The sequence below is a fragment of the Oratosquilla oratoria genome, chromosome 15, assembly GCF_046742065.1.
Source record: "Oratosquilla oratoria isolate Oo_2021 chromosome 15, ASM4674206v1, whole genome shotgun sequence".
NCBI classification, from domain to species: domain Eukaryota; kingdom Metazoa; phylum Arthropoda; class Malacostraca; order Stomatopoda; family Squillidae; genus Oratosquilla; species Oratosquilla oratoria.
This window is the reverse complement of record NC_134791.1, coordinates 28,621,654-28,648,195: the sequence shown is the minus strand read 5'-3', so window position 1 is coordinate 28,648,195 and position 26,542 is coordinate 28,621,654. Positions and strand designations below refer to the sequence as shown.

The 26,542-nt window shown below is 38.4% G+C and overlaps 1 protein-coding gene across 7 annotated transcripts in view; it reads right to left on the bottom strand.

Annotated features, from left to right (window-relative positions):
• LOC143033365 (protein DOP1A) overlaps window positions 1–26,542 on the bottom strand; it is a 73,330-nt gene that overhangs the window by 15,137 nt on the left and 31,651 nt on the right. For 5 of the 7 annotated variants that reach the window (XM_076198709.1, XM_076198708.1, XM_076198704.1 and 2 more), the window contains 9 exons: window positions 15,672–15,819; window positions 14,977–15,163; window positions 14,271–14,436; window positions 13,409–13,598; window positions 12,408–12,583; window positions 8,508–8,810; window positions 6,064–7,930; window positions 5,249–5,485; window positions 76–203 (listed from right to left, as the gene is read on the bottom strand). In XM_076198709.1, the coding sequence (XP_076054824.1) occupies window positions 76–203; window positions 5,249–5,485; window positions 6,064–7,930; window positions 8,508–8,810; window positions 12,408–12,583; window positions 13,409–13,598; window positions 14,271–14,436; window positions 14,977–15,163; window positions 15,672–15,818 (3,401 nt within the window). In that variant the 5' untranslated portion in view covers window position 15,819. The remainder of the gene's footprint in view (window positions 1–75; window positions 204–5,248; window positions 5,486–6,063; window positions 7,931–8,507; window positions 8,811–12,407; window positions 12,584–13,408; window positions 13,599–14,270; window positions 14,437–14,976; window positions 15,164–15,671; window positions 15,820–26,542) is intronic. The other 2 variants (XM_076198710.1, XM_076198707.1) reach the window with 1 other exon arrangement.

The window sequence follows — 26,542 nt, the reverse complement described above, 5'->3', positions numbered from 1 at the left end:
CCCATATGTTATACAACTATTATAGATTCTAAAGATCATACATGCATTAAAATAAGTGTTCTGCAAATCACTCACCTATCAAACCCTTGCGATGTTCCAGATGTGACCAAGTTTCTTGAGACCTGCCACAGGGTCACCCATTTCTGAAGAGCCTTGCAGTCATAATCTATGGTTATCCCATCATGGCTCCAAATGACTTCACCCTGAACATGTTAAAAAAAAAAAAAAAAAAAAAAAAAAGTAATTAAATAAACATATACCTAGGGCTTTTTCCCCCTTACAAAGGAGGTAGCCAAAGTCAAAGGCATAAATCCACTCCCGCCCATTTCATCCTCACATACTCCACTTCCATTCATCACACCTCCCTCCCTCTTTTCTTGGCTCCTCCTGGATGATGGGTCATCCCAGCATCTTGCCCACTGCAATGGGCAGCAAGACACAGCAATGCAGCAAGACACAGCAAGGTTGCTTTATTTAATTGGCAACCATCCTCTCTATCCCTTTATGCAGAAAAAGAGAAGATGGACCCCATCCATCCATGTCATCCTTGGTTGCCATATCATGTTCACTCCATCTACCTCTGCCTTCCACACCTCTTTTATTGATCTTTCGTCACTTATTCTTTCCATGTGTCTAAACTATCGCAATACTATTTCATCAACCCTATCTCCCAACTCCCTTTCCACCCCTGCTCTCCTCCTCACCTCTTTATTTCTCACTCTATCCAGCCTAGTAGCCCCTACCATACTTTTCATGCATTTCATCTCAAATACATTTAAACTCTTCCCCTCTCATGTTCCATGCTTCTACCCCAAACAGTGCTGTTGGCACAATCACCCCTTCATACAATTTCCTGTTAACATCCATTCCCAAATGTCTATTTCTCATTACGTTTTTGAATCCCCCAAGGCATTTACTTGCTTCTCTCAATCTACAGTCTACCTCCTCCTCCACTCCTCCCTTTCCCACCACATATGCCCCCAAGTATCTAAAGCTATTCACTTTCTCCAATTTGGTGCCATCCTCTTTCCTTGCACATCTCACCTTACTTTTACCCACATTTATCTTTAACTTCCTTCTTTCACACACCTTCCCAAACTCTGTCACTAACTTCCTTAATCCCTCATCTGATCCTGCTACAAGCACAGTGTTGTTAGCAAACAACAACTGGCTTATCTCCCATTTTTCTCCATTTTCTTTAACTATCTCTAATCCCTGGCCTATTACCCTTGCATTATCTCTTGCACCACCCCATCCATGTATAAATTGAACAGCCATGGTGACATGACACATCCCTGGCAAAATCCCACCTTTACCTCAAACCACTCACTCTCTCCATTTCTAATTCTAACACAGGCTCTACTACTCTTGTAAAAACTCTTGACTGCTCTTAACAGCTTTCCCATCCCATATATCTGCAATACCTCCCACAGGGCCTTCCTGTCTAGTCTGTCATAAGCCTTTTCCAAATCCATTATGCCCCCCCCCCCCCAAAAAAAATAATAATCCTTATCTTTTCCTAAAGCTTTCTCACATATTTGCCTTATCACAAAACCTGATCCACACAACCCCTACCTGTCCTAAACCCACACCATTCCTCACCAATTACCTCCTCTGTTCTTCTAATCCTCTCAATCCAAACCCTCCCACAAGCCTTCCCAACTACACTCAACAAACTGACCCCTCTCAAACTATTACACTCACACTTGTCCCCTTTTCCCTTATAAAGCTGAACTATACAGGCACTTCTCCAGTCCCCCAGCACTCTACCCTCTTTTAGATAAACATTAAACAACCTCACCACCCAGTCCACCATCACTGTACCTCCCTTTTTTAGACAGTCTTAACCTCACCAGCCAGTCCACCATCACTGTACCTCCCTTTTTTAGACAGTCTTCATGACACCCATCTAACCCAGGTGCTTTACTTGCTCTCATCATTTTAATAACTGCTTTCACATCTTTCCTTATTTCTCCTACATTTTCCTCAATCATCACAGTCATTTTCTTAGCACACCTTGTGACTCCTTGAAACATCCCTATTCCTCTTCCACTCCTAGTTCTACACTATCCTTCACTCCCTTCCACTCTTCTCTCAGCTTCTTTTTGTAATCCTGCTCGTTTTCTTTTGCATTTTAGCAATTTATTCTAAGTACCTCCCTACTATCTGTATTTTTCCTCTTTCTCCCTCTATCCTCCTCTCTCAACTTACCTTCTACAAAAAAATGATCTGATATTCCCCCACTCTCTCCCCTATGAATATGTACATCCAAAACTCTTTGTACTTTTCTCCTGGTTACCATTATAGAGTCCATTAAAGCCCTATCTACCAACCTTCCATCCACCACCCTCTCCCATGTATATTTATGCTTGACTTTCTTCTTAAACATTGTGTTTACTATCATCAGCTGTCTTTCTAAACACATCTCTACCATCAACTTTCCACTATGATTTTTTCCTGGCACTTCCCACTTCCCAACCATTCTGTCTATTGTTTCGTCTCCTACCCTAGCACTGAGATCTCCCTAAGCCTTCGATGTATTCATTTAAATCTATCCCAAAAACCTCCCTTTCCTCTACACTCTTCTCACTACTAGGCCCATATGCACTTACAAAAACCCACATCTCCTTTCCCAGTTTCACCTTCATCCACATTAACTTCGAAGACATAAAAATAAATAAGATATATAAAAACAGAAACAAAAATATGTTCCAAGTCCACCAACTACCTCTTCTAAACTTATCATTCCTCTGTCTTCCTCCATTCCCTCTTCACTCACCAATCATCGCTTGGAAAAAAAAAGAAAAAAGGTGTTCCTTCTAGTTAAATAAAATAATTTGACATTATTATGTACAATATTTTAAGCATAATGAAATTTCTGAATAGGTTAATAGCTCCTTACTTTATCTTCATTATCTCTTAGTTTTGTGATTTTTACAATTTATTCAACTCAAAAAACATATATCCCTTCATCCCTTACATATACAGCAAACTCATAACTTGTAACTTAAGTGGAATCAATGAACAATAGTTGTGTGTGCACACAAATGATACACAAACTTCGTGCCTTGTACATAAGTTTAGCAGCTTTATCTAATGATTGGAAAATGCTACACAGTGCAACTAATTTACAAATCTATGTGGTACAGACTTAACATGAGCAAACAAACATGCATGAAAAAATAGTATGAAGCTCCAAACATGAACACCTACTCTTAGCAAGCCATGTGTATCAAGCGTGACATAAAACAAACTGGTGACGTTGAAATCATAACGATGCAATGTTTTCACATAAAAGTCAAAACTGGTGCTACAACTCCACATACATGCTGAGACAAACTCCCTTTTCAGTATATTTATGCCTACAAATAATTGTTTTCTTGAGTTTCAATGACTGGAAACCTGCAGCCCCAAAGCAACCATCAATAACTCTCAGGTTCTCCCACAGATTCCTCTGGGAATTATAACAACTCTTGCCTCAAGTTTCACCCAATGGAAAATTGCAGCCCCATGGTGGCTGGCAATGGTCCTGAGACCCTATCACAGGTCTCTTTGGGAAGAAACTTTGGATTGTTGTCTGTGTTGTACTGGTATTGTTTCTATATCACTGGTTGTCAGCTCTCCAAATGTAAAAAGGTGTAAGAAATATAGTTGAAGTTGACAGACAGAGATCTTGGTCCCAATCTGGAGACAAAGTCAACCCCTCAGGGCTGCACATTCCTGATGGAGGTAAAGGGGTTGAAAATGGGCAGCTCTTGTGTTCATCCTGCAGGACTACCACAAGAAGATACCCATCATTGGTCTCTTCCTCTGGGAAGAAACTGTAATGTTGTCTGTGTTGTATTAGTATAGGTCTATTTCTATGTCACTGGCTACTTGTCAATGGAGTAAAGGAGCATTTTTCCATACATATGCATGAACTCTTAGAACAGCTTAAATTACATATATATATATCAAGGGCATTTTCCCCTTTACAAGGGAGGTAGCCACTCCCACCCATTTCATCCCCATATACTCCAGTCCCATTCACCACCACACTCATTCTTTCCATATGTCCAAATCATCCCAATACTCTTTCATCAACCCTATCTCCCAACTCCCATTCCACCTCCGCTTTCGTTCTCACCTCCTTGTTTCTCACTCTATCCAACCTAGTAATCCCTACCATACTTCTCAGGCATTTCATCTCACACATTCAAACTCTTCCTCACTTATGTTCCATGTTTCTGCCCCATACAGTGCTGTTGGCACAATCACACCTTCATACACTCTCCTCTTAGCATCCATTCCCTAATGTCTATTTCTCATTTCACTTTTTAATCTCTCAAGGCATTTACTTGTTTCTCTCAATATACATTCTACTTAAACCTCCACTCCTCCCTTTCCCACCACATGCACACCCAAGTATCTATAGCTATTCACTTCCTCCAGTCTCTCTCCTTTAATACTCACTTTCAGTTTACTGCCATCCCCTCCCCTTGTATATCTCATCACCTTACTTTTACCCACATTTATCTTCAACTTCTTTCTTTCACACACCTTCCCAAACTCTGTCACTAACTCCTCTGATCCTGCTAAAAGTGCAGTGCTGTCAGCAAACAACTACTGGCTTATCTCCCATTTTTCTACATTTTCTTTAACCATCTCCAACCCCCTAAATTACCTTCAAATAGCCTAAATCATCATCATTATTATCTTTTTTCAATTCACAGGGAGGGTGGAGGGGTGTGGAGTGTTTTCGGGGATGAAATGGGTGGGAATGTTTTTGTGCCTTGTCCTTTTTGGCTACCCCCCTGGTAAGGGGAAAAAAAGCCTTGGTATATGTATGTATGTATGTATCATGAGCAAGGACTCAATACCTGATACAAACTACCTCCTCACCCAACTCCACCGGTAGGTACAGGTCTCAAGAGTGGGCCCATATTTACACTCTCAAATTACAAAACATTTCTCCTATGAGTAACTTGATGGCCAATGTTGGTTGTAGCTGTTGTTGGTTGCCTTGGAGCCATAGGTTTCTTGCATGAGAGACCTGAGGCAATGGACTGATTGACTGTTTGATGCTTACAAGTCTCTGATTTCCATTTACTGTCCACATGCAAGTCAAGTTTCATTCACTTCCACAACATGCTTTTTACAAAATGTTCTAAACTCCTGTATACGTACCCCTTATGTGAAACATCACAAGTCTTCATTACAATTCTAATCCCATATACGAGAATAATACAAATAAAATGTAATTACATACATAGGCTGCTACATGCTTGCATGTTCTTGCCTTCTTCTGATGAGATGGTAGAGGGTCAGTAATTGCTCTCAGAATTTCTTGTTCAACCACACTTGTGCTTTGCGGAGAAGTTGCAACTACATTGTGAGGGATATTAGGCATTGTTAAACTATGCATCTGCAGCAACAGTTCAACACTATTAATGTGGAGCTCTGCTGTGGAAGCATCCAGGTATTCCCATATTCTCCGTGTCATGAACTGAAATCCAGAATTTAAAGACAAAGAAAATGAATAAATAAAATAAGAAAAAAAAAAAAAAAAAAAAAAAAAAAAATTGTAGTGTACATATATACATGTATTCAACTAATTGTGGTTCACAGGACTGAGTCACCTCACACTATCATACGTGTAAATAAAAATAAAAGGAGTGGCAAAGGTGATCTAACAATTTTGAGTGGCTGACACATCAAGTGCTGAGACCCTACATGCAAATTCTTGTGTGGATGTATAAATAAAAATTTATATCTCCTACATAAGTTACAAAACACAAATACTATAAACCCCCCATTTCACAAATTTGTGGGAATGAATACCAGTCTATGTAATGCCAGTTTGAATTTTGTTTATATGTAAACATATAACCCCAAATTTTACTGAAGTACATACAAAACAGCTATATAAGAAAATAATGTAATAACAATATATAGATATAATAATTTCCTAAAGTCACATGAAGGTCCATAACATGGTGGAATGACTATAGAAATATTTGAGAAAAGACAGGGGAAAAAAAAAAAAAAAAAAAAAAAAAAAAAAAAAAAAAAAAATTTGCTTACCTGATATATTTCAATACAAAGTAGCTGATGTGTATGTGATGGAAGGAGCAGAGGGGTAATATTGACCATTACCGTCCCTTCTTCATTTTCTCTCCCACTTGGCTGTAGTACAGCCCCTTCACTCCAAATGGACATTTCTGATTGTGCCAAAGTGACAAGCTCCAGAAGAGTGGTGGCCGCAGTGAGGACAAACTGGGGCGAGACTTGGTGACCATACAAGACACATACGAGTAATGCCACAAGCCACTGTGGCAAGCTGATTGGTGGAGGATTAAGCTGCATGCCAGGGGTGATGGGAAGGGAGGAGAGATCTACCAGGACGTTGCAAGCCAACTGGAAGACATCTAGTTCATGGCTGGCAGATTCCTGAAACGGAATCTGAGAAGGCAACATAACTGCACTCTGCAAAGGCACTTCTGTCTTCGAGTTCCCATTTGTGCAGCTTTGACTCTGCTGGGTGTCACCACTGGGAGAATGAAAATCCCGTAGGCACTCTTTCAGCAATGCAATGAGTTCAGCATCCTCATTCTTGCTGGAGAGAAGCTGAAACACTATTTTCTGGAACTTATGTATGCAAGTAATATTGTCAACTATTCTTGTGCAGATCATTTGTAAAAAAAATCTTTCAAACTCTATGACATAGTCATGTAAAGGACTTTGACTACTGCAACTCAAACTCTGTGGGGCACTTTCAAACTCTTCCTCACTAGGTTCTGGATTTCTTGGTTCAGTGTTCATCTGTGCTGAACAGTGATCCTCTCCATTTGTGTGGAGAGTATCAGAAATACTGTTATTTTCAATGTAATCATCGACACAAAGTGCAACTGTGTGCAAAGTGTCTTGTGAACCATTAATACATGCGGTATCCTGGACATCTTCTTCGATGCCAGATGATGGGACTGCATCTTCACCTTCTTGACCACTGCTAACTCTACTGCTACATACTATGGTATCATCACCACTTCCAGCCCTTGCAGTTGGACTAGCATTATCATCACCACCACCACCACCACCATCGTCATCATTTTCACCATTGTTTTCTTCAGTACAGTTTTCTCTTTTACTTTCTTCGAGCTCTTCATCACTCACTTTAAAGCTCAAATTTTGGTCTTCATCTGGTTCACAATTACTTCTTTCATCAGCTGCAATATATTCATTGGCTTCAATACCTATCTGAACAATACCAGAGTCTGTGGGAGGACTTTCTCGAGCCAAGACTTCTCTGACTGAAAGCGGATGGCCTCCTTGACTGAATCCATGGAACTGTAGTGATGTGAATGTGGAAATGCTTGCTCTTGACTCAGGCCTTGACAATGCAACTGGTGGTAAGGTGACACTAGGAATCAACTTATGAAGTACAGCCCGACAGAGCTGGAGTCCTGCCGTCAGTTCTGTGGATGTCAAGACAGTGATATTTTCTGTTAACAGGGCAGTGATGGATGTTAGTACTTCCGGTAATCGAGACGCTTGAGTCTGCTGTTGCGTTTCCAAAGAGAGTGATGCAAGAAGGTGCTGTAAAAGTGTGCACAGTTCAATCACTGTTATGTTGGGTGAGCCAACACTATTGACTTCATTTAAACTTTGGTCACTCAAATCTTCCACATTTGAAGCCCTGACGCGCTCTTGGCAAGCCTGCCGCAGGAGTCCCAGAAGGTGAAGCCATGGGTATGATGGCTGAAGGGCACTGAAGAGTAGTGTGGCGGTCTTGGAAACCTCATGCAAACCTTTATTACCATCTGGGGACGATTTGATTGATTCTGTTGAATGTGTCACTTGAGTCATTTTATCTGAGGTACTCTGCCTTCTGCTGGATACTGAGGTTGACTTGGCTTCTAGCTTTAGTACCTTAGATGTGTGGTATAAGCATCTGCAATTGAAAAATATAAAATATAAATAAAAAAGTAAATAATGAAATACATAAACTCATTCTACACATAACTGACCTTTTGTTAAATCTCTTCAACAATGTGTTGTACACATACTTTATGAATCATATTCCTGTCATGGGCAAGTATATCATGCACAGTTAGGAGTCTAGAGACAAGTTTCTTTAAGTCCAGCCCCTCCAGCAGAATGTTATAAAATATGTTAGCACGTTCAAGGGCTTAAGTAATATGCAGTCAATAATAACATATAGGCTTACAGTATCAATGATCACAAAAACAGTTGACAATGAATCATAATATACCCACAAGTATAAAACAATTTTACTTGTTTTAAAATCACATTTTTCATTCTGTGAACAATGACTATGCTGCAAGATACAAGTACATGGTTATTCTTTGGATAACTGTGGTCTATTTTCCAAGACAGGAATCACTGTCAATGACCACCACCTAACAAACAATAGATTACTCTTCTTAAATCTAACTAGGAATTCATACACAAGCATATTAAGATTTTAAATAAACATTTTGGGAATATAAAAAAACCCAACCATTTACCTTAAAAGATCTAAGAAGATATCATCTAATATATGCGGGCCAATTTCAGGTTTATCTAGAAGTGACACAATAAGTCGATAGGGCCGAAGATCAGGAGGTGAGACTCCCTGACTTATGCTAAGTGTGGCCACCACGGCTTCCACTAGCAGGGGGCGTGAAAACGTGTCGAAGTAGACGTTGATCTCAGACCCATCATCCGTGATGGTGTCACTCATTACACTGTTCAACCGCTTCATCACAGGATGCTCAGATGTCATTACTGATAAGTTCACCTCAGAGCCAAGCAGCCATGAATAAAGCCGCCTGAAGAATAATTACAATAATTAATCTAAATAAGAGATTATAATATAAATATAATTGGCATGGTACTATGAACACTTAAAGAAGAGAGGAAAAAATCACACACATATATATATATATATATATATATATATATGCATAAGCACATTTCAAGGTCTAAGTGTTTTCCAATAATGTGTGGGTAAATCTAAAACCAGGTTGCTAAATGTATAGACTGAGGCCAGTTAATCCCCTTCCCCCCACACCATTTCTCTAACCACCCATAAAAAGGAAAACCCTTATCATCCTATCTATACATATCTATATACAAATAGATGGAGTGGTTGGGAAGTGTGGAGCTCCATGAAGAAATTGTAGTAATGATGATGATGTGTCTAGAGAGTTGATGAGAGCAATTACAGTGTTTAGGAAGAAAATCAAGCCTAAGTACACATGGGAGAGGGTGGTGGATGGAAGGGTGGTTGATAGGGCTTTAATGGACTATACAGTATAGTGGTAACCAGGAGAAGAGTAGGATGAGTTTTGGATGTACATGTTCTTAGGGGAGAGAGTGTGGGGGGAATATCAGATAATTTTTTTGGTGGAAGTTATGTTGAAAATGGAGGAGAGATGAAGAATGAGGAAAAGGACAAAAGATAGGGAGAAGCTTAGAGTAAATTGCTTAAATGAGAAAGAAAAGGAGCAGGAGTACAAGAAGAAGATGAGAGAAGAGTGGGAGGGAGTGGACAAGGAAAGAGGATGTTTCAAGGAGGGAGTCACAAGGTGTGCAAAGATGGTGTGTGGAACAAGGAGAATGGGAGGAAATAGAAGTAAAGATTGGGAGTGGTGGAATCATGAAGCACAGAAGGTTGCAAAAGAGAAGAAATGAGCATTCACAGGCTGGTTACAAAATAGGACGAGAGAATCATATGAGAGGTACAAAGAAAAAAGAAGTAAAGCATAAGATAAAGGAGGCAAAGAGGAGAGCAGATGTGAAATGGGTAAGAGTATGACAGAAAATTTTGAAAAGAAATTAAGAGAGGAAGAGGAGGCGAATCAAGTAGAGAAGAAAAGGTAAAAGGTACAGATGGAGAGATGATAATGGAAGAGATGGCAGTAAGAGGAAGATGGGAAGAATATTTTAGGGAGTTGCTAAATGTGAAGGATAGGGAGGGAAAGGTAGTTGCAGTGGGAAGTGCTAAGAAAATGACAATGATGAATGAGGAAAATGGAGGAGAAATAAGAAAAGATGAGGTGAAAGCAGTTATTAAAATGATGACAGCATATAAGGCACCTGGGTTGGATGGGTATCATGCAGTGTCCAAAAAAGGGAGTTACAGTGATGATGGACTGGCTGGTGAGGTTGTTTAATGCTTGTCTGAAAGAGGGTAGAGTGCTAGAGGACTGCCTGTATAGTTCTGCTTTGCAAGGGAAAAGGGGACAAGTGCGAGCGTATTAGTTTCAGAGGGATCAGTTTATTGAGCATAGTTGGGAAGGCTTATGGGAGGGTTTTGCTTGAGAGGAATAGGAGAGGAACAGAGTAATTGGTGAGGAACAGTGTGGGTTTAGGACAGGTAAGGGTTGTGTGGATCAGATTTTTGTGGGAAGGCAGATATGTAAGAAAGCTTTAGGAAAAGGCAAGGATACTTTTTGGGGTCTTTAAGGATTTGGAAAAGGGTTATGACAGGGTAGGAAGAAAGCTGTTAAGAGCAGTTAAAAGTGTTTATGAGAGTAGTAGAGCCAGTGTTAGAATTAGAAATGGAGAGAATGGGTGGATTGAAGTAAAGGTGGAACTTCGCCTGGTATGTATTATGTGACCTTGGCTGTTCAATTTATACATGGATGGGGTGGTGTGTGAGGCAAACGCAAGGGCAATGGGCTGGGGATTGGAGATAGTTAAAGAAAATGGAGAAAAATGGGAGATAAACCAGTTGTTGTTTGCTGATGACACTGCGCTTGTAGCAGGATCAGAGGAGGGATTAAGTAAATTAGTGGAGTTTGGGAAGGTGTAAAAAAGAAGGAAGTTGAAGATAAATGGGGGCAAAATGAAGGTGATGAGAAGTACAAAGGGAGAATATGGCTGCAAACTGGAAGTGAGTATTAAGGAAGAGTGACTGGAGAAAGTGGATAGCTTTAGATACTTGGGTGTGAATGAGGCAGGAAAGGGAGGAGTGGAAGTAAAATGTAGATTGAGAGAAGCAAGTAAATGCCTAGGGGGGATTGAAAAGTGTAATGAGAAATAGACATTTGGGAATGGATGCTAACAGGAGATTGTATGAAGGAGTGATTGTGCTGACAGCACTGTATGGGGCAGAAATATGGAACATAAGAGAGGAAGAGTTTCAATGTGTTTGATATGAAATGCCTGAAAAGTATGGTAGGGGTTACTAGGCTACATAGAGTGAGAAACGAGGATGTGAGGAAGAGAGTGGGGTGGAAAGGGAATTGTGAGATAGGGTTGATGAAAGAGTATTGGAATGGTTTGGACACATGGAAAGAATGAATGAAGAAAGATTAGTAAAAGAGGTGTGGAATGCAGAGGTGGAAGGAGTGAACATGAGAGGGTGACCAAGAATGAGATGGATGGATGGGGTAAAAGGGGCATTGGGAATGAGAGGAAGGAAGGGAGAAGACAGAATATAGGGGTGAGTGGAGAATGGTTGTGTATGGATGATATTCTAATGCATGGAAGGGAGTGGGTGGAGGATGGGGGTGAGGGAGTATATATGAATGATATTTTGATGCAGCCCAAAGGGATTTATTCCTGTCTTCTTTTTCTCTGATTGAGGGGATGGAGGGGGGGTGCAGACTAAATGAAGCAGCCTTGCTGTGTATGTGCTGTGTCTTGTTGCATTGCTTCTGACCCAGGGCAGTGGGTGAGATGCAGGGATGACCCATCATCCAGGAGGAGCCAAGAAAATAAGGAGAGAGGGGTGGTGAATGGGAGTGGAGTATGTGGGGATGAAATGGGTGGGAGTGGATTTATGTCTTTGACTTTGGCTACCTCCCTTGTAAGGGGGAAAAAGTTATTGCTATATGTATATACAAATAGGCTTCTTCCCCCAATAATGGAGTTAACTAGTCAAGGCATGCACCTACTCCCATCATGCATTTTTCTTTTATCTTAGCACCTTTTGGATAAAAGGTAATCCCAGTCTCCTGCCCACTGCTTGGATCAGAAGCAATACAGCAAGACACATCACATCCACAACAGAGCCAGGTGCTTCATTTACACAGCAACCCTTCCTTCTAATACCTTCATGGTAAAATAGAGAAAAGAAGGAGAAATCTCTTTGCAGTGCATCAATTTACTTTCCATTCACAACCATTCTTCACTTGCATCTACCTCTTGCCTTTTCCCATCCCTTCTCAACAGACATTCCTCTTTTACACAAAGTCCCCTTCACCCTATCCATCTGTCATCTTACCGAATGTAAATCAAAGTTTCATGTCACACTTGCCATTACTAATCTCTCTGATGAAGTCCTTAGCTTGCCCACCAGTTCATTATAAGCAGGGGCCATCCATACAATTTAAGATTAACCCCACTCTTCCACTTTCAACTTTGTACTGTTCATCTTTCCTTTCCACCTTCTTGTATTTCACCTCACCTAACCTTACCTGTTTAAGGACATGTCTCTTCTAAGAAGTACTAGAATGGCTGATGACACTAGTTTGACTAGATCCACTTTGAGGAGCTGGGTGTTGTGCATGGGCAGGGCAGACAGAATTAGATCCAGGGCTGCCCTCTGCACCAGCACACTTGAATCTTCAACAGCCATACAGATCCCTTCAACCTGAACAAATCAACTTGCAGTGAGTCAAACTTCTAAAGTAACACTTATATCAACATTTATAAACAATATACTGATGTATGTAATAACAAGTTCTAAAGGTTATAAGTACTGCATTAATACATATGTCTCAAATCTGGAATATGTATGTATGAACAGCTATTTCCCTCATGTAATGGGGTTGGTGGCCATATGGGTGCTGTAGGGTCAGACAGTCAGTCAGTCAGTCTGTTGTTCCTAGTCTCTCTTGCAGAAGACCTGTGGCCTCCAGGTAACCAAAAACAGCCTCCAGGTGGAACCATGAGTCACTTAGAGAAGATATATTGTGTTGTTGTCTAGGGAGTGATACTGTGGGGCATGATGTGTTCTGTAACCTCTATGTAGGTGTTGCATATGGGGCAACTTGAATCTGTGGCCTCACCTATTCGGTGCTTGTACTGTTTTAATGCTTGATTGTGTCCTGAGCACAGGTGTGACAGTGTGGTTCTTATCAGGTGTGGGAGGGTTTTTTCTATGGGGCTTATGTTGTTGTTGGAGTACTGTGTTCAGTGGTCTGTCTTGAAGGGTTTGTTTAGTAATACATGTATAATTTTTTTGTGGATGTTTTGTGTGACACAGGCAATAGGTTGTTATAGATGTTTAGGTAGCATCTTGCAGGTGCACTTTTTTTGTTGCATTCTGTGTGTGGTGTTTGTGAAATGTAGTGTGATGGTTGTGTGGTGTTTAGGGTTCTGGCATAGAAATGTATTCCTATACTTTTCATGTGGTGTTCTATGGCTTTGAGTTTGTATGAACTGTCACTGTTCCAAGTACAATTACAAATCTCACCATGACATCAACATTTGTCCCTAAGATAAAGAGCTGGTCTTCTGTAGACAGTTTCTTGTTATAACTTGATGTAATATGTGTAACAGCTGGAAGCCGAACAGCAGAATTCCCCCAGACACACTCCCACACACAACCGAAGAAATCTGCAAGGCCAACTCCTTCTGCCACTTTTGATAACAACTGGGAGGTCCTGTTCCACCAGAAAAAATAAACAAATTAGATCAATGAATATTAAAAAAAAAAAAAAAAAAAAAAAAAAAAAAAATATATATATATATATATATATATATATATATATATATATATACATATATATATATATATAAAGTATAAATAAAATTATAAAGATTTTTTTTTTTTTTTTAACAAGGTGTTTGATTACAGCTGCCACATCTTCTTTGTCAATGTGCATAGACAGCAGAGGCAAGTGGTAGTTACTGAAAGTCACTAGAGAATTACTGTATGATCCACAAAAAAAAAAAAAAAAAAAAAAAAAAAAAATAAATAAATAAATAAATAAATAAATAAATAAAATAAAGATATTCAGAACAAATTAAATTACACAAAAACAATTTTTTTTTTTTTTTTTTTTTTTTTTTACAAAATACCAATGATCTCACAAGGAGAGAGGAAAAAAAGAGATTCAGCACCAATATACCACTTGGCATAATGAAATTACACAAAAAGAAACCAATTTTACAAAAACTTAACCAATGAACTAATTACTTTATATGCTCATTTATTTGTTAACTTATGATATACGTTCACATATTACTCTTCATCTGGCCTTGTTATATATACCCTCTACTGTCTCCATTATTCCATCTCCAATAACATATTCACATTCACAATTCTTCCTGACCTTTCAAGGTGATCTGATCCTTCCTCCAGTCCTGCTAGGATTCCTGAGAGAAACCCATTCAACCCGGGTCTTAGTCTTGGTCCCAACGGCACGAAGTGTGTTTCATAAACTGTTAACAGTGCTGAACGTACATTCATAGCAGCACTGCTAAACAGTGGAAAGAGGCCTGAAAATACATAACATGGATGAAACAGTTTCAACTGCAGTGTAAACCTTTGCTAAACATGCAACACCAAGATCGTGATAAAAGAAGAAATCTACGAACAGTAAGGTCAGTTTCGCATGAATTAACTCGTTGAAAAAAGTTTATGTAATATATAATAAACAAATAATAATGTAGCATAATTTTCCATATCCCAATATTTTTTCAGCGGAATAAACTTTTCAAATAATAAGAGACCCAATCATAGAGGAATACTGAACCACATTACAGTAATAACTCTCATCATCCCTTGTTTCTATTCTCCTTAAATCTCTCTTGTACCACTCCAACAACACCACCTCTTCTTTTCTCATGCTTCTGTGGGAGAGGGACAAGAATATCATCATTGAGTTCTCCAGATGTGCCATAAAAGAATTTCCCCCTTTGTATTTTTCTCCCACAAAAAGTGAAAGCATGTTTTGACACAGCCAACCACCTTACAAAAGAGAAAAGGGTCATTGGCCTATACAGAATGAACCTGAGCACATCATGACTTCCACTTACCTGCACTATATATGAAAAGTTCTTGTGACAATCGATTTGTTCCCATACACTTGAAAAGAATGTCGTAAGTCTCGAGGGCCTTCAAATGCACCCCAGAGGGGAGGGCTGGATGCATGCATTGTGCTAACCTCTTGCTGATAGTTATACGGCGAGGGACAACAGGAAATTTCATGTGAGATAACAGCACCTGGAAAACAAGAAACAATGCATCATGTCTTGGAGTAGCTGAATAACATCAAAGTTCCAAACATAATCTATAAGTTGTGGTCATTTATGAATTGCAGGCAGGCTATAGTGTGTATTACATATAATAATAATACATGTACCAAAAGGATTTTCCCCCTTATATGGGAGGTGGTTATGTCAAAGCATAAATTCATCCTACACCCACTCCATATATATATATTATATATATTATATATATATATATATATACACACACACACACAATTAGGTAAATACACTCACAATGTTGTGCACCAGAGAGAGAGAGAGAGAGAGCGAGAGAGAGAGAGAGAGAGAGAGAGGGGAAAAGAGAGAGAGGGGAAAAGAGAGAGAGAAGGGGAAAAGAGAGAGAGAAGGGGAAAAGAGAGAGAGAAGGGGAAAAGAGAGAGCTGAGAGAGAAGAGTGAGAGGGGAGAGAAGGGGAAGAAGGGAGAGGAGGGAAAGAGGAAAAGAGGGAGAACACAGCATTACCTTGTTGAGTTTGCCCAGGGTGGAGATGAGATCGGCCCATTCGCTCGTGTTCTCGAAGTTTCGCAGCGTCTTGTCCACGGCCGCCACGAAGCCGCGGTACTTCGGGTCACCCAGCAGTTCATATTCCTCCAGGCTTAGTCCGCTCATCCTGCACGATGTAAACGAAGAAATTTTTAGAACTTATATATGAACACAAATTAGTGTACAATCACGAGGAATATTTTTGTCCCTGCCGGAGATTTTCATGATACAAAATTCAAAATCTTTGAGAACTTTTTTTTTAATCCATTCAAGAAAACCACGCAATTGTAAGCTAAATACTACATAGGAAAACATATCACCCGAAAAAAACACATATAAATATATATATATAAAGTATTGACGTGAAAACTTGCGTGGGTCAAAAATTCTGCTCGTGACTGTACAACATATATCAGTCGTCCGATTAAGTGCATCCATATGGCGATATGCTGGAGTCCACTTAACTTTCCATTTCAGACCTCGAAAACGGTAACACACATTTTTAACCATTTTCGATCAATTTTCGCAAATGCACACCCACGCGATACATTATGATACAGCAACGTAATATACGTTATTCTTGGTGGAAATCAACAATAAAAAAAAGTTGCTAAAAGCTATAAACAAACAAACATAGCCGCTTTGACTACTTGAGACGCCATCTTTGTTTTGGTAGAGACAGAGGTCGAAGAAATTAAAGTATGCTAAATTCGTCTATTCTAACCTACCTAACCTAACCTGCATTTGGTAATTAACTGTAATTCTAGAGAACATCAGGTCGTCGCCTTCGTCTCCGAATCTACCAAAACAAAGATGGCGTCTAAAGTTTGGAGTCAACGCAAATTTGTTTCTGCATAGCTTTTACCACCGTTTTCTGATGTTGATTTCCGTCACGAAAGATATCTATTACATTGATGTATTATAATTTACAAATTTTAATTTTCTAATGCTATACCGCGTAGGTGTGCACTTCTAAGAATAAAATATATATTTTCTTTGCATGGGCAACTGATACTGAATATGGAACTGGCACTATTATCCTCACAATCGTGAAATTAGTAAAGTCAACCCCTTCACTGAGAGAAAAAAATATATATATATAAAAGCAGATCAGCTCCGTAAATGAATAAATGAACAATAAATAAATATTCAAACAATAAATAAACAAATAAGAGGAAAAGAATATGGCTTCCGCAGCGCGGCGATAATCTGGCCGGGGAGTAACGGGCATTTCACAACTCCCTGACACTACTGTTCGTGACTTCTATTTATTCTGGCTAATGCCATGCGATTTTATTATTATCTCTAAAGTCTCGTCTCTTCTTGGGTTTTAAAACTATTATAAATTTAAGTTAAAATTATTTTAATAAATTCGACTAGTCTACGGCGTGTAGAGTTAAGCTTCCACCCAATGAAGTTTCTCTTCACTGATGGTACGGAGTAATTTATTCACAGGATTTAAAATAAAATAATATTTTTCCTCACTATTTCCTATTTTTTTTAATTCGCATTTTGCCAACCTTTTAATCGAATAGCTAATTACTTTTTATTCTTTAATTAACTTTCGTGAAATGACTATACTTCATCCAGCACCTATCATATCGATGCCTACCTTTTCCATTTACGACATTGCGTGACTTGGTTCCTTCACCATAGGCTAATCCACCCCATGCTCACCAACGACACGTCCCCAAGGCAGGCTCCTCCACTGGTGTTCTGTACAATGCACCAGAGCCCCGGACGGCTCGTGGGTAGCGCGCTCGCATCACGCACTCGCGACCGTATTTCGTATCCGAGGGCGGAAACCCAATATAGGCTGATTTGGTTTAACGTCACGAACTCTCTCTACCAGGGAGCTAAGATGGTGGTCCTTATCGAGGACTCTGTAGCCTAGAATTCAGTGAACCATGCCCTTGGTCCAACTCGCTGGTATTAGGGTTTGAACTACCGTCACCTCGACCTCCGTCGCAAGTAGCGACGCCCTAACCCGCTTGGCCAGCGAGTATCCCAAAATATATGCTGGAAGTTTCGGGTGTCTGTATGTTGTTACGTCCCGTTGGGCTCGTCTGGTGTACTTAGACGGCAAACACACAAAGGCAATGCATCACATCCTGGTGCATATGCACTCAATACACTTACAATAAAATATTCTGCATATCCACCCACATATGTGCGTGTTTGAGTGAAGACCAACTATACTACAGTCTATTCGCTCCAAGAAGTCCGTTTAGGTTGTGGCATACGTTGTGATGTACTACAAGCCATTCTGCCAAACCAACCTTAGTACATGCCCCTCTTTCTCACTCTCTATTTCCCATATAAGTGCTATTATTTTTTATATTCTGTATATAGTAGAGGAAACTGTATAGTATAACGAGTGTCACTTTTTAGCATTATGACAACGATTTGAATATATTCTATGACATGTGGCAACAGCGCTTTTTCCCCACGTTGCCACGTCGAGGTGTCACGAGTGAGGCGTTATAATCCTAAATTAATATTCATTGCACTATACAGTTTCCTTTACTACATACAGAATAAAAATATCAAACAGCACACAGAAAAGAGAAAGAGAGAGAGAGAGAGAGAAAGGGTCATGTACAAAGGTTGATATGGCAGAAGTATAACAGAAAAGAATGCACCAACGGTCCATCTATTCCTTGAAGGTCTCCGCTGAGGGGAGATGCGGTCTCACAATGCAGGGTGACAAGTTGTAATGATCCTACTACAATGTACAAGCTCGGGCTTTGTTGTAACAACACAAGAGGCCATTGTCCACTCTCAGCACACTTACTTTTGTTAAGTCTATCATGCTTAGGAATATTTGCTGTGAGTCTGTGAACCTGTACATCCGGATGAGTAGTGAACTGCATTATGTTTGTGGTGTAACAGTAGTATCGTCTTGGAAGAAGAAGAAGAAGTAGTAGCAGTAGTAGTAGCAGTAGCAGTAGTAGTAGTAGTAATAATAATAATAATATAAGAAGAAGAAGAAGAAGAAGAAGAAGAAGGAGGAGAAGAAGAAAAAGAAAAAGGATGAGGAGGGTACGAAGATATGTAGATGGTGAAAGTGCGAGTCCAAAGACCAGGCACCGGCCTATCGAGGTCGCACATCAAAATGGAGGTGAAGCTGACGTGCATCTAAGCAGCGAGTTGGCGATGGGCGTTCCTTCCATATTAACTTCCTTTCTGAGACATCTCTTTCTTCACAACATACACAAACACACTCAAGACCGCTTAATCAGCAGACTTTGGGGGCGATGTCGTTCAGACACTGATGAGGGTCCACGTCAGACCATACAATCAATATGACAGGGATCACTAGGGTCACGAAGACACGGACCTTTGTCCTGTGCACCCGATGCATTAGTTACTCCTGTCAAGGTGATCCATAATTCCACAGTCGGTTCCCTGTGGTTTTTGGATACCTAAATTCGCCCCCCCCCCAAAAAAAAAAAAAGTATGTGCGTGTGTACACGTGTGCTCATGTGTTCACCTATAATACGCAGGATACTATCTATGCTCGTGGAGTAGTCTCTGTACGTCCACAGGTCAAACTTGGCTTTAAATTCGATTATGTTGTCTAACTAGTTCCATGTTTCATGAATCAACGTATTTATCCTAAAAAAATCTAAAATTTCTTTCACTGCCCTGTTTTTCTTTTTTTCCATAGTAGAAAATCATCTTTGTCGCATATGTCTACTCCTTAGATAATTCTGAATTGTGTTATGTCACATTTGTCCTAGTGTGTGTGCGTGTATGTGCGTGCGTGTGTATGCGTGCGTGTGCGTGCGTGTGAGCGTAAGTCTACCCGGATCAGTACATTGCCATGGACTGCAGTGTTTGGCAGTAGTTGTGTGTGTATTTACCTAGTTGTACCTAGTTGTATTTTACGGGAAGGGGAGCTATGCTCGTGGGGTCCCGTCTTCATATCTCATTTTATCTAAACTATTTTTAAATTCGTGTATTGTTTTTGCACACACCACTTTCTCATCTAACTTGTTCCAACTGTCTATTGCTCTGTGAGGAAAGCTGTTCTTTTTCAAATCTCTTCTATAGTTGTCATTTTTTATTTTCTTTCCGTGTCCTCTTGTATTTCTGTCATCCCATTTTATCAGATTCTCTCTATCAGTAATTTCTATGCCTTTCATGATTCTGTAAATAGCTATCAAATCTCCTCTCTCTCTTCTTTGCTCTAGTGTCTGTAGTTTAAGTTTTTGTAGTCTCTCTTCATATGATAGTTTTGAGAGTGTTGGTGCCAATTTTGTAATTGCTCTTTGTATTCTTTCAAGTTTTTTTATACATTTTTTTGTACTTGGTGACCATATCGTTGCTGCATATTCCAATCTTGGTCTTATCAGGGTGATTAGGATTTTCCTCACCATTTCTTCATCCAGGTATGTAAATGCCACTTTGATTGTTCTTATTAAATTATAGGTTTCTCCAAAAATCTTATTTATATGTTTCTCAGGTGACATATTATTCATAACAATGACTCCCAGGTCCTTCTCATTTTCTACTCTTTTTATTCCTTCTTCTCCCAAATTATATGATCCTGTTATTCTGTTTTTGCTTTTTCCAAATTCCATTATACTACACTTTTTTGTATTGAACTCCATCTCCCACTTCCTACTCCATTCCTGTACTTTATTTAGATCTCTCTGTAGTGATTCACAATCTTCTTCAGTTTTCATTCTTTTCAGTAGTTTTGCATCATCTGCAGAAGAAGCTCATATAGCTCTCAATTCCTTCATCCATATCATTAATATATATAGCAAACATTATTGGGGCCAGAACTGTTCCCTGCGGGACACCGCTTATTACTTCATTCCATTTTGAGTGCTGATCTCTTATCACTACTCTCATTTTTCTGTCTTGCAAAAAGTCTTCCATCCAATTTAGCAATTTACCTTGTATTCCTCCTTCATATTCTAATTTCTTAAGCAGCTTCTTATGTGGTACTTTGTCAAAAGCTTTTTTTAGGTCTAGAAATGCACAATCAGCCCATCCATCTCTTTCTTGTATTATATCTATTAGCCTTGAATAGAAACATATTAAATTGGTGACGCATGATCGTCCTTGTCTGAATCCAAATTGCCTTGGATTTAGTACGTTGTTTTTTTCCAAGTATTTTACCCATCTACTTTTGATAATTCTTTCACATATTTTTGCTATTGTACTTGTTAGAGAGACTGGTCTATAGTTGGTAGGTTCTTCTTTATTTCCTCCTTTATATATAGGTACTATATTTGCTTTTTTCCAATCTTCTGGAACTTTTCCTTCTTTTAAGGAACTGCTTATTATGCTATGTATTTTGTCTGCCAGTTCATTCCTGCATTCTTTCAGAATCCAGTTTGCTATTTCATCTGGCCCATGCGATTTTCTGACATCAAAATTACCCAAGTGTGTCAATATTTCATTCTTTGTTACTTCTATTTCTTCCATAGGGGGGACTTTTTCCTTCCACTCAATCTCTTCAGGTTGTATATTTTCCCTTGTAAACACTGATTTAAAATGTTTGTTCATAATTTCTGCCATTTCCATTTCCTCAGTGTATTCAACTCCTCCTTGTCTTAATTTCTCCAAGTCTTGTTTGTTTTTCAGTTTATTGTTTACAAATCTGTAGAATAGTTTTGGTTGATCTTTACACTTTTCTATAACATCTTTTTCATATTTTCTTTTTTCCTCTCTGCACTTTTGTACATATTCATTTCTATAACCAGTATATATTTTCCATTTTTCAGGTCTTCTGTCTTTTTTCCATCTGGTCCAGGCTTTGTCTCTTTTGTCTTTTAACTCCCTACAACTTTTGTTGTACCAGCATTTTACATATTCTTTTTCTTGTTTTTGTCTTGGGACATACTTTTCCACTCCTTTTTTGTAAATTTTTGTCAAGATATTCCATTTCTCTTCCACTGATGTTTCTTCTTTGTATATTTCTTCCCAGTTTTCTTGTTGGAAGAATTCTCTTATTTTATCAAAGTTTGTTTTTTCATACATCATTCTTCCTTTTCTATATTGTTCATTTCTTTTCATATATTTTTCTTCATTAAGCTCCAGTTCAATCAATATGTGGTCACTTTTACCTATTGGTGTTTTATATTCAATCTTGTCCACTATTCTAGGTTCAGATGTAATTATTAAGTCTAGCCTCGATGGTTCTTCTTCATTTCTATACCTAGTGTTCTCTTGTATCCATTGTGTCATTGAATGGTCAGTAATCATCTCAAGTAGAGCATTTCCCCATGAGTCATCACCACTCTTTACTGTCATTTCTTCCCAGCAGATTTCTTTGCAATTAAAGTCGCCCATCATAACTATTCTTCCTCCGTCTTCCATTATTTTAGTTAATGCTATCTTTGTGTCCTCTAACATACTTTTATGTTCACTCTCCTCCCATGAGGCTGTTTTCGGAGGCACATAATTGATCACAAATTTTCTGCTCTTCTTATCTCGGTCTTCCACTTCTATCATAATCATCTCTACTGTATTCTTTCCATATATGACACCTTTCACGTTTATATCCTTCTTAGTCAGGAACATAACTCCACCCCCTTGTTTTTTCTCTCTGTTTCTAATCCAATAATTGTATGTATCATGTCCTACACTGTTGGGTGGTAGTGGGCCTTTTAATTTTGTTTCTACAATTCCCATTATGTCCGGTTCTTTTTCTTTCAAATAATCATTCAGTTCATTCAATCCTGTTATCAATCCATCTATATTTGTGTAAGACACTCTTAGTTTTCTGCCACTTCCATTGTGTTCTCTGTTTCCCTTATGTTTTTCTTTAGTATGTCGAACTGCTTTATTTTCATGTTCACTACTCTCCAATAGAATCTCTCTTTCTCTGACTCCGTTCTTTCCTCGTTTTTTGCCTTAGCTTCAATTCTTTTCTTCTTTTCTGCCTCTCTTTCCTCCTTATTCATTTCTCTTTTTATCCATACCTTTTTATATTGATCATTTGTTGCTAGTTTCCCTGTCTTGGATAGAATTTTCTCTGCCGTTGTTTGTGACCTGAATTTAATCTTAATTGGTCTGGTCTTATCTGTACTATATTTTCCTAGTCTGAATTTTTCCTCAATTTCCTTTATAATTTCTGGTTCATCTTCCTGGACTAATTTTAATAAACTGCTTACTCTTTCATTTTCCTCCTTGATTCTTGCGGTTCTATCTGGGTTATGTTTCTCTTCCATTCCTAATATAATTATACATTTCTTTTTGTCAGCTAATTCTCTTACTATATTTTCCTTCTGTCTCATCACTTTAATAACTGAGTCTTCATTATGTTCTTTCAATTGCTGTTTGACTATGTCAGTGAATGAAACCTTATTCCCTTCTTGAGTTATTCTCCAATTTTTAACTTCTGTAGCTATTTTCTCTCTATTTTCATTACTATTCTTCTTCAATTTCTCATTCTCCTCCTTTACATTTCCTAACTGTCTTTTTAGGTCCTCTATTTCTTCAGTTAAGTTTCTGTTAGCCTTCTCTAGTTGTTCCAACCTTTCAATTCTCTGGAAAATGGATTCTACATTACCTAACTTACGTTCCAAGTCCTCGATCACCTTATCAACTCTCTCCTCTAGTCTTATCAGTCGGGGGGGGGGGGGGTTGTGTCCCCCCCACCCTCTTTAAATCCCTGGAACATATTCTCGTCACTTTCTTCTGTATTGCTCCTCTCTATACTTCTAATCTTTACATTTTTATTAGACATTTGATCCTCGCTAAGTCTTTTGTTTACCTTCCGCTTGTCTGGCTGGGCAAAGTCTACTCCCTCCTCATTTCCTTCCATTTCCCTCAGTAATCCCTCCCCTTTTCCTCTTTCCCTACGTTCCCACTACTCCACGAGCAATTTCCCCCCCACCCTGCAAAAACACTAGGCACTTCTCTTTGCGTTGGGATCCACAGACTTCACTTTTCTTCAGAACGTCTTCTAAGCCGTCCATTCGTTGAAGTGTGTGTGTGTGTGTGTGTATTTACCTAGTTGTATTTACCTAGTTGTATTTTACGGGAAGGGGAGCTATGCTCGTGGGGTCCCGTCTTCATATCTCATTTTATCTAAACTATTTTCAAATTCATGTATTGTTTTTGCACACACCACTTTCTCATCTAACTTGTTCCAACTGTCTATTGCTCTGTGAGGAAAGCTGTTCTTTTTAAAATCTCTTCTATAGCTGTCTTTTTTTATTTTCTTTCCGTGTCCTCTTGTATTTCTGTCATCCCATTTTATCAGATTTTCTCTATCAGTAATTTCTATGCCTTTCATGATTCTGTAAATAGCTATCAAATCTCCTCTCTCTCTTCTTTGCTCTAGTGTCTGTAGTTTAAGTTTTTGTAGTCTCTCTTCATATGATAGTTTTGAGAGTGTTGGCGCCAGTTTTGTAATTGCTCTTTGTATTCTTTCAAGTTTTTTTATACATTTTTTTGTACTTGGTGACCATATCGTTGCTGCATATTCCAATCTTGGTCTTATCAGGGTGATTAGGATTTTCCTCACCATTTCTTCATCCAGGTATGTAAATGCCACTTTGATTGTTCTTATTAAATTATAAGTTTCTCCAAAAATCTTATTTATATGTTTCTCAGGTGACATATTATTCATAACAATGACTCCCAGGTCCTTCTCATTTTCTACTTTTTTTATTCCTTCTTCTCCCAAATTATATGATCCTGTTATTCTGTTTTTGCTTTTTCCAAATTCCATTATACTACACTTTTTTGTATTGAACTCCATCTCCCACTTCCTACTCCATTCTTGTACTTTATTTAGATCTCTCTGTAGTGATTCACAATCTTCTTCAGTTTTCACTCTTTTCAGTAATTTTGCATCATCTGCAAAGAAGCTCATATAGCTTTCAATTCCTTCATCCATATCATTAATATATATAGCAAACATTATTGGGGCCAGAACTGTTCCCTGCGGGACACCGCTTATTACTTCATTCCATTTTGAGTGCTGATCTCTTATCACTACTCTCATTTTTCTTTCTTGCAAAAAGTCTTCCATCCAATTTAGCAATTTACCTTGTATTCCTCCTTCATATTCTAATTTCTTAAGCAACTTCTTATGTGGTACTTTGTCAAAAGCTTTTTTTAGGTCTAGAAATGCACAATCAGCCCATCCATCTCTTTCTTGTATTATATCTATTAGCCTTGAATAGAAACATATTAAATTGGTGACGCATGATCGTCCTTGTCTGAATCCAAATTGCCTTGGATTTAGTACGTTGTTTTTTTCCAAGTATTTTACCCATCTACTTTTGATAATTCTTTCACATATTTTTGCTATTGTACTTGTTAGAGAGACTGGTCTATAGTTGGTAGGTTCTTCTTTATTTCCTCCTTTATATATAGGTACTATATTTGCTTTTTTCCAATCTTCTGGAACTTTTCCTTCTTTTAAGGAACTGCTTATTATGCTATGTATTTTGTCTGCCAGTTCATTCCTGCATTCTTTCAGAATCCAGTTTGCTATTTCATCTGGCCCATGCGATTTTCTGACATCAAAATTACCCAAGTGTGTCAATATTTCATTCTTTGTTACTTCTATTTCTTCCATAGGGGGGACTTTTTCCTTCCACTCAATCTCTTCAGGTTGTATATTTTCCCTTGTAAACACTGATTTAAAATGTTTGTTCATAATTTCTGCCATTTCCATTTCCTCAGTGTATTCAACTCCTCCTTGTCTTAATTTCTCTAAGTCTTGTTTGTTTTTCAGTTTATTGTTTACAAATCTGTAGAATAGTTTTGGTTGATCTTTACACTTTTCTATAACATCTTTTTCATATTTTCTTTTTTCCTCTCTGCACTTTTGTACATATTCATTTCTATAACCAGTATATATTTTCCATTTTTCAGGTCTTCTGTCTTTTTTCCATCTGTTCCAGGCTTTGTCTCTTTTGTCCTTTAACTCCCTACAACTTTTGTTGTACCAGCATTTTACATATTCTTTTTCTTGTTTTTGTCTTGGGACATACTTTTCCACTCCTTTTTTGTAAATTTTTGTCAAAATATTCCATTTCTCTTCCACTGTTGTTTCTTCTTTGTATATTTCTTCCCAGTTTTCTTGTTGGAAGAATTCTCTTATTTTATCAAAGTTTGTTTTTTCATACATCATTCTTCCTTTTCTATATTGTTCATTTCTTTTCATATATTTTTCTTCATTAAGTTCCAGTTCAATCAATATGTGGTCACTTTTACCTATTGGTGTTTTATATTCAATCTTGTCCACTATTCTAGGTTCAGATGTAATTATTAAGTCTAGCCTCGATGGTTCTTCTTCATTTCTATACCTAGTGTTCTCTTGTATCCATTGTGTCATTGAATGGTCAGTAATCATCTCAAGTAGAGCATTTCCCCATGAGTCATCACCACTCTTTACTGTCATTTCTTCCCAGCAGATTTCTTTGCAATTAAAGTCGCCCATCATAACTATTCTTCCTCCGTCTTCCATTATTTTAGTTAATGCTATCTTTGTGTCCTCTAACATACTTTTATGTTCACTCTCCTCCCATGAGGCTGTTTTCGGAGGCACATAATTGATCACAAATTTTCTGCTCTTCTTATCTCGGTCTTCCACTTCTATCATAATCATCTCTACTGTATTCTTTCCATATATGACACCTTTCACGTTTATATCCTTCTTAGTCAGGAACATAACTCCACCCCCTTGTTTTTTCTCTCTGTTTCTAATCCAATAATTGTATGTATCATGTCCTACACTGTTGGGTGGTAGTGGGCCTTTTAATTTTGTTTCTACAATTCCCATTATGTCCGGTTCTTTTTCTTTCAAATAATCATTCAGTTCATTCAATCCTGTTATCAATCCATCTATATTTGTGTAAGACACTCTTAGT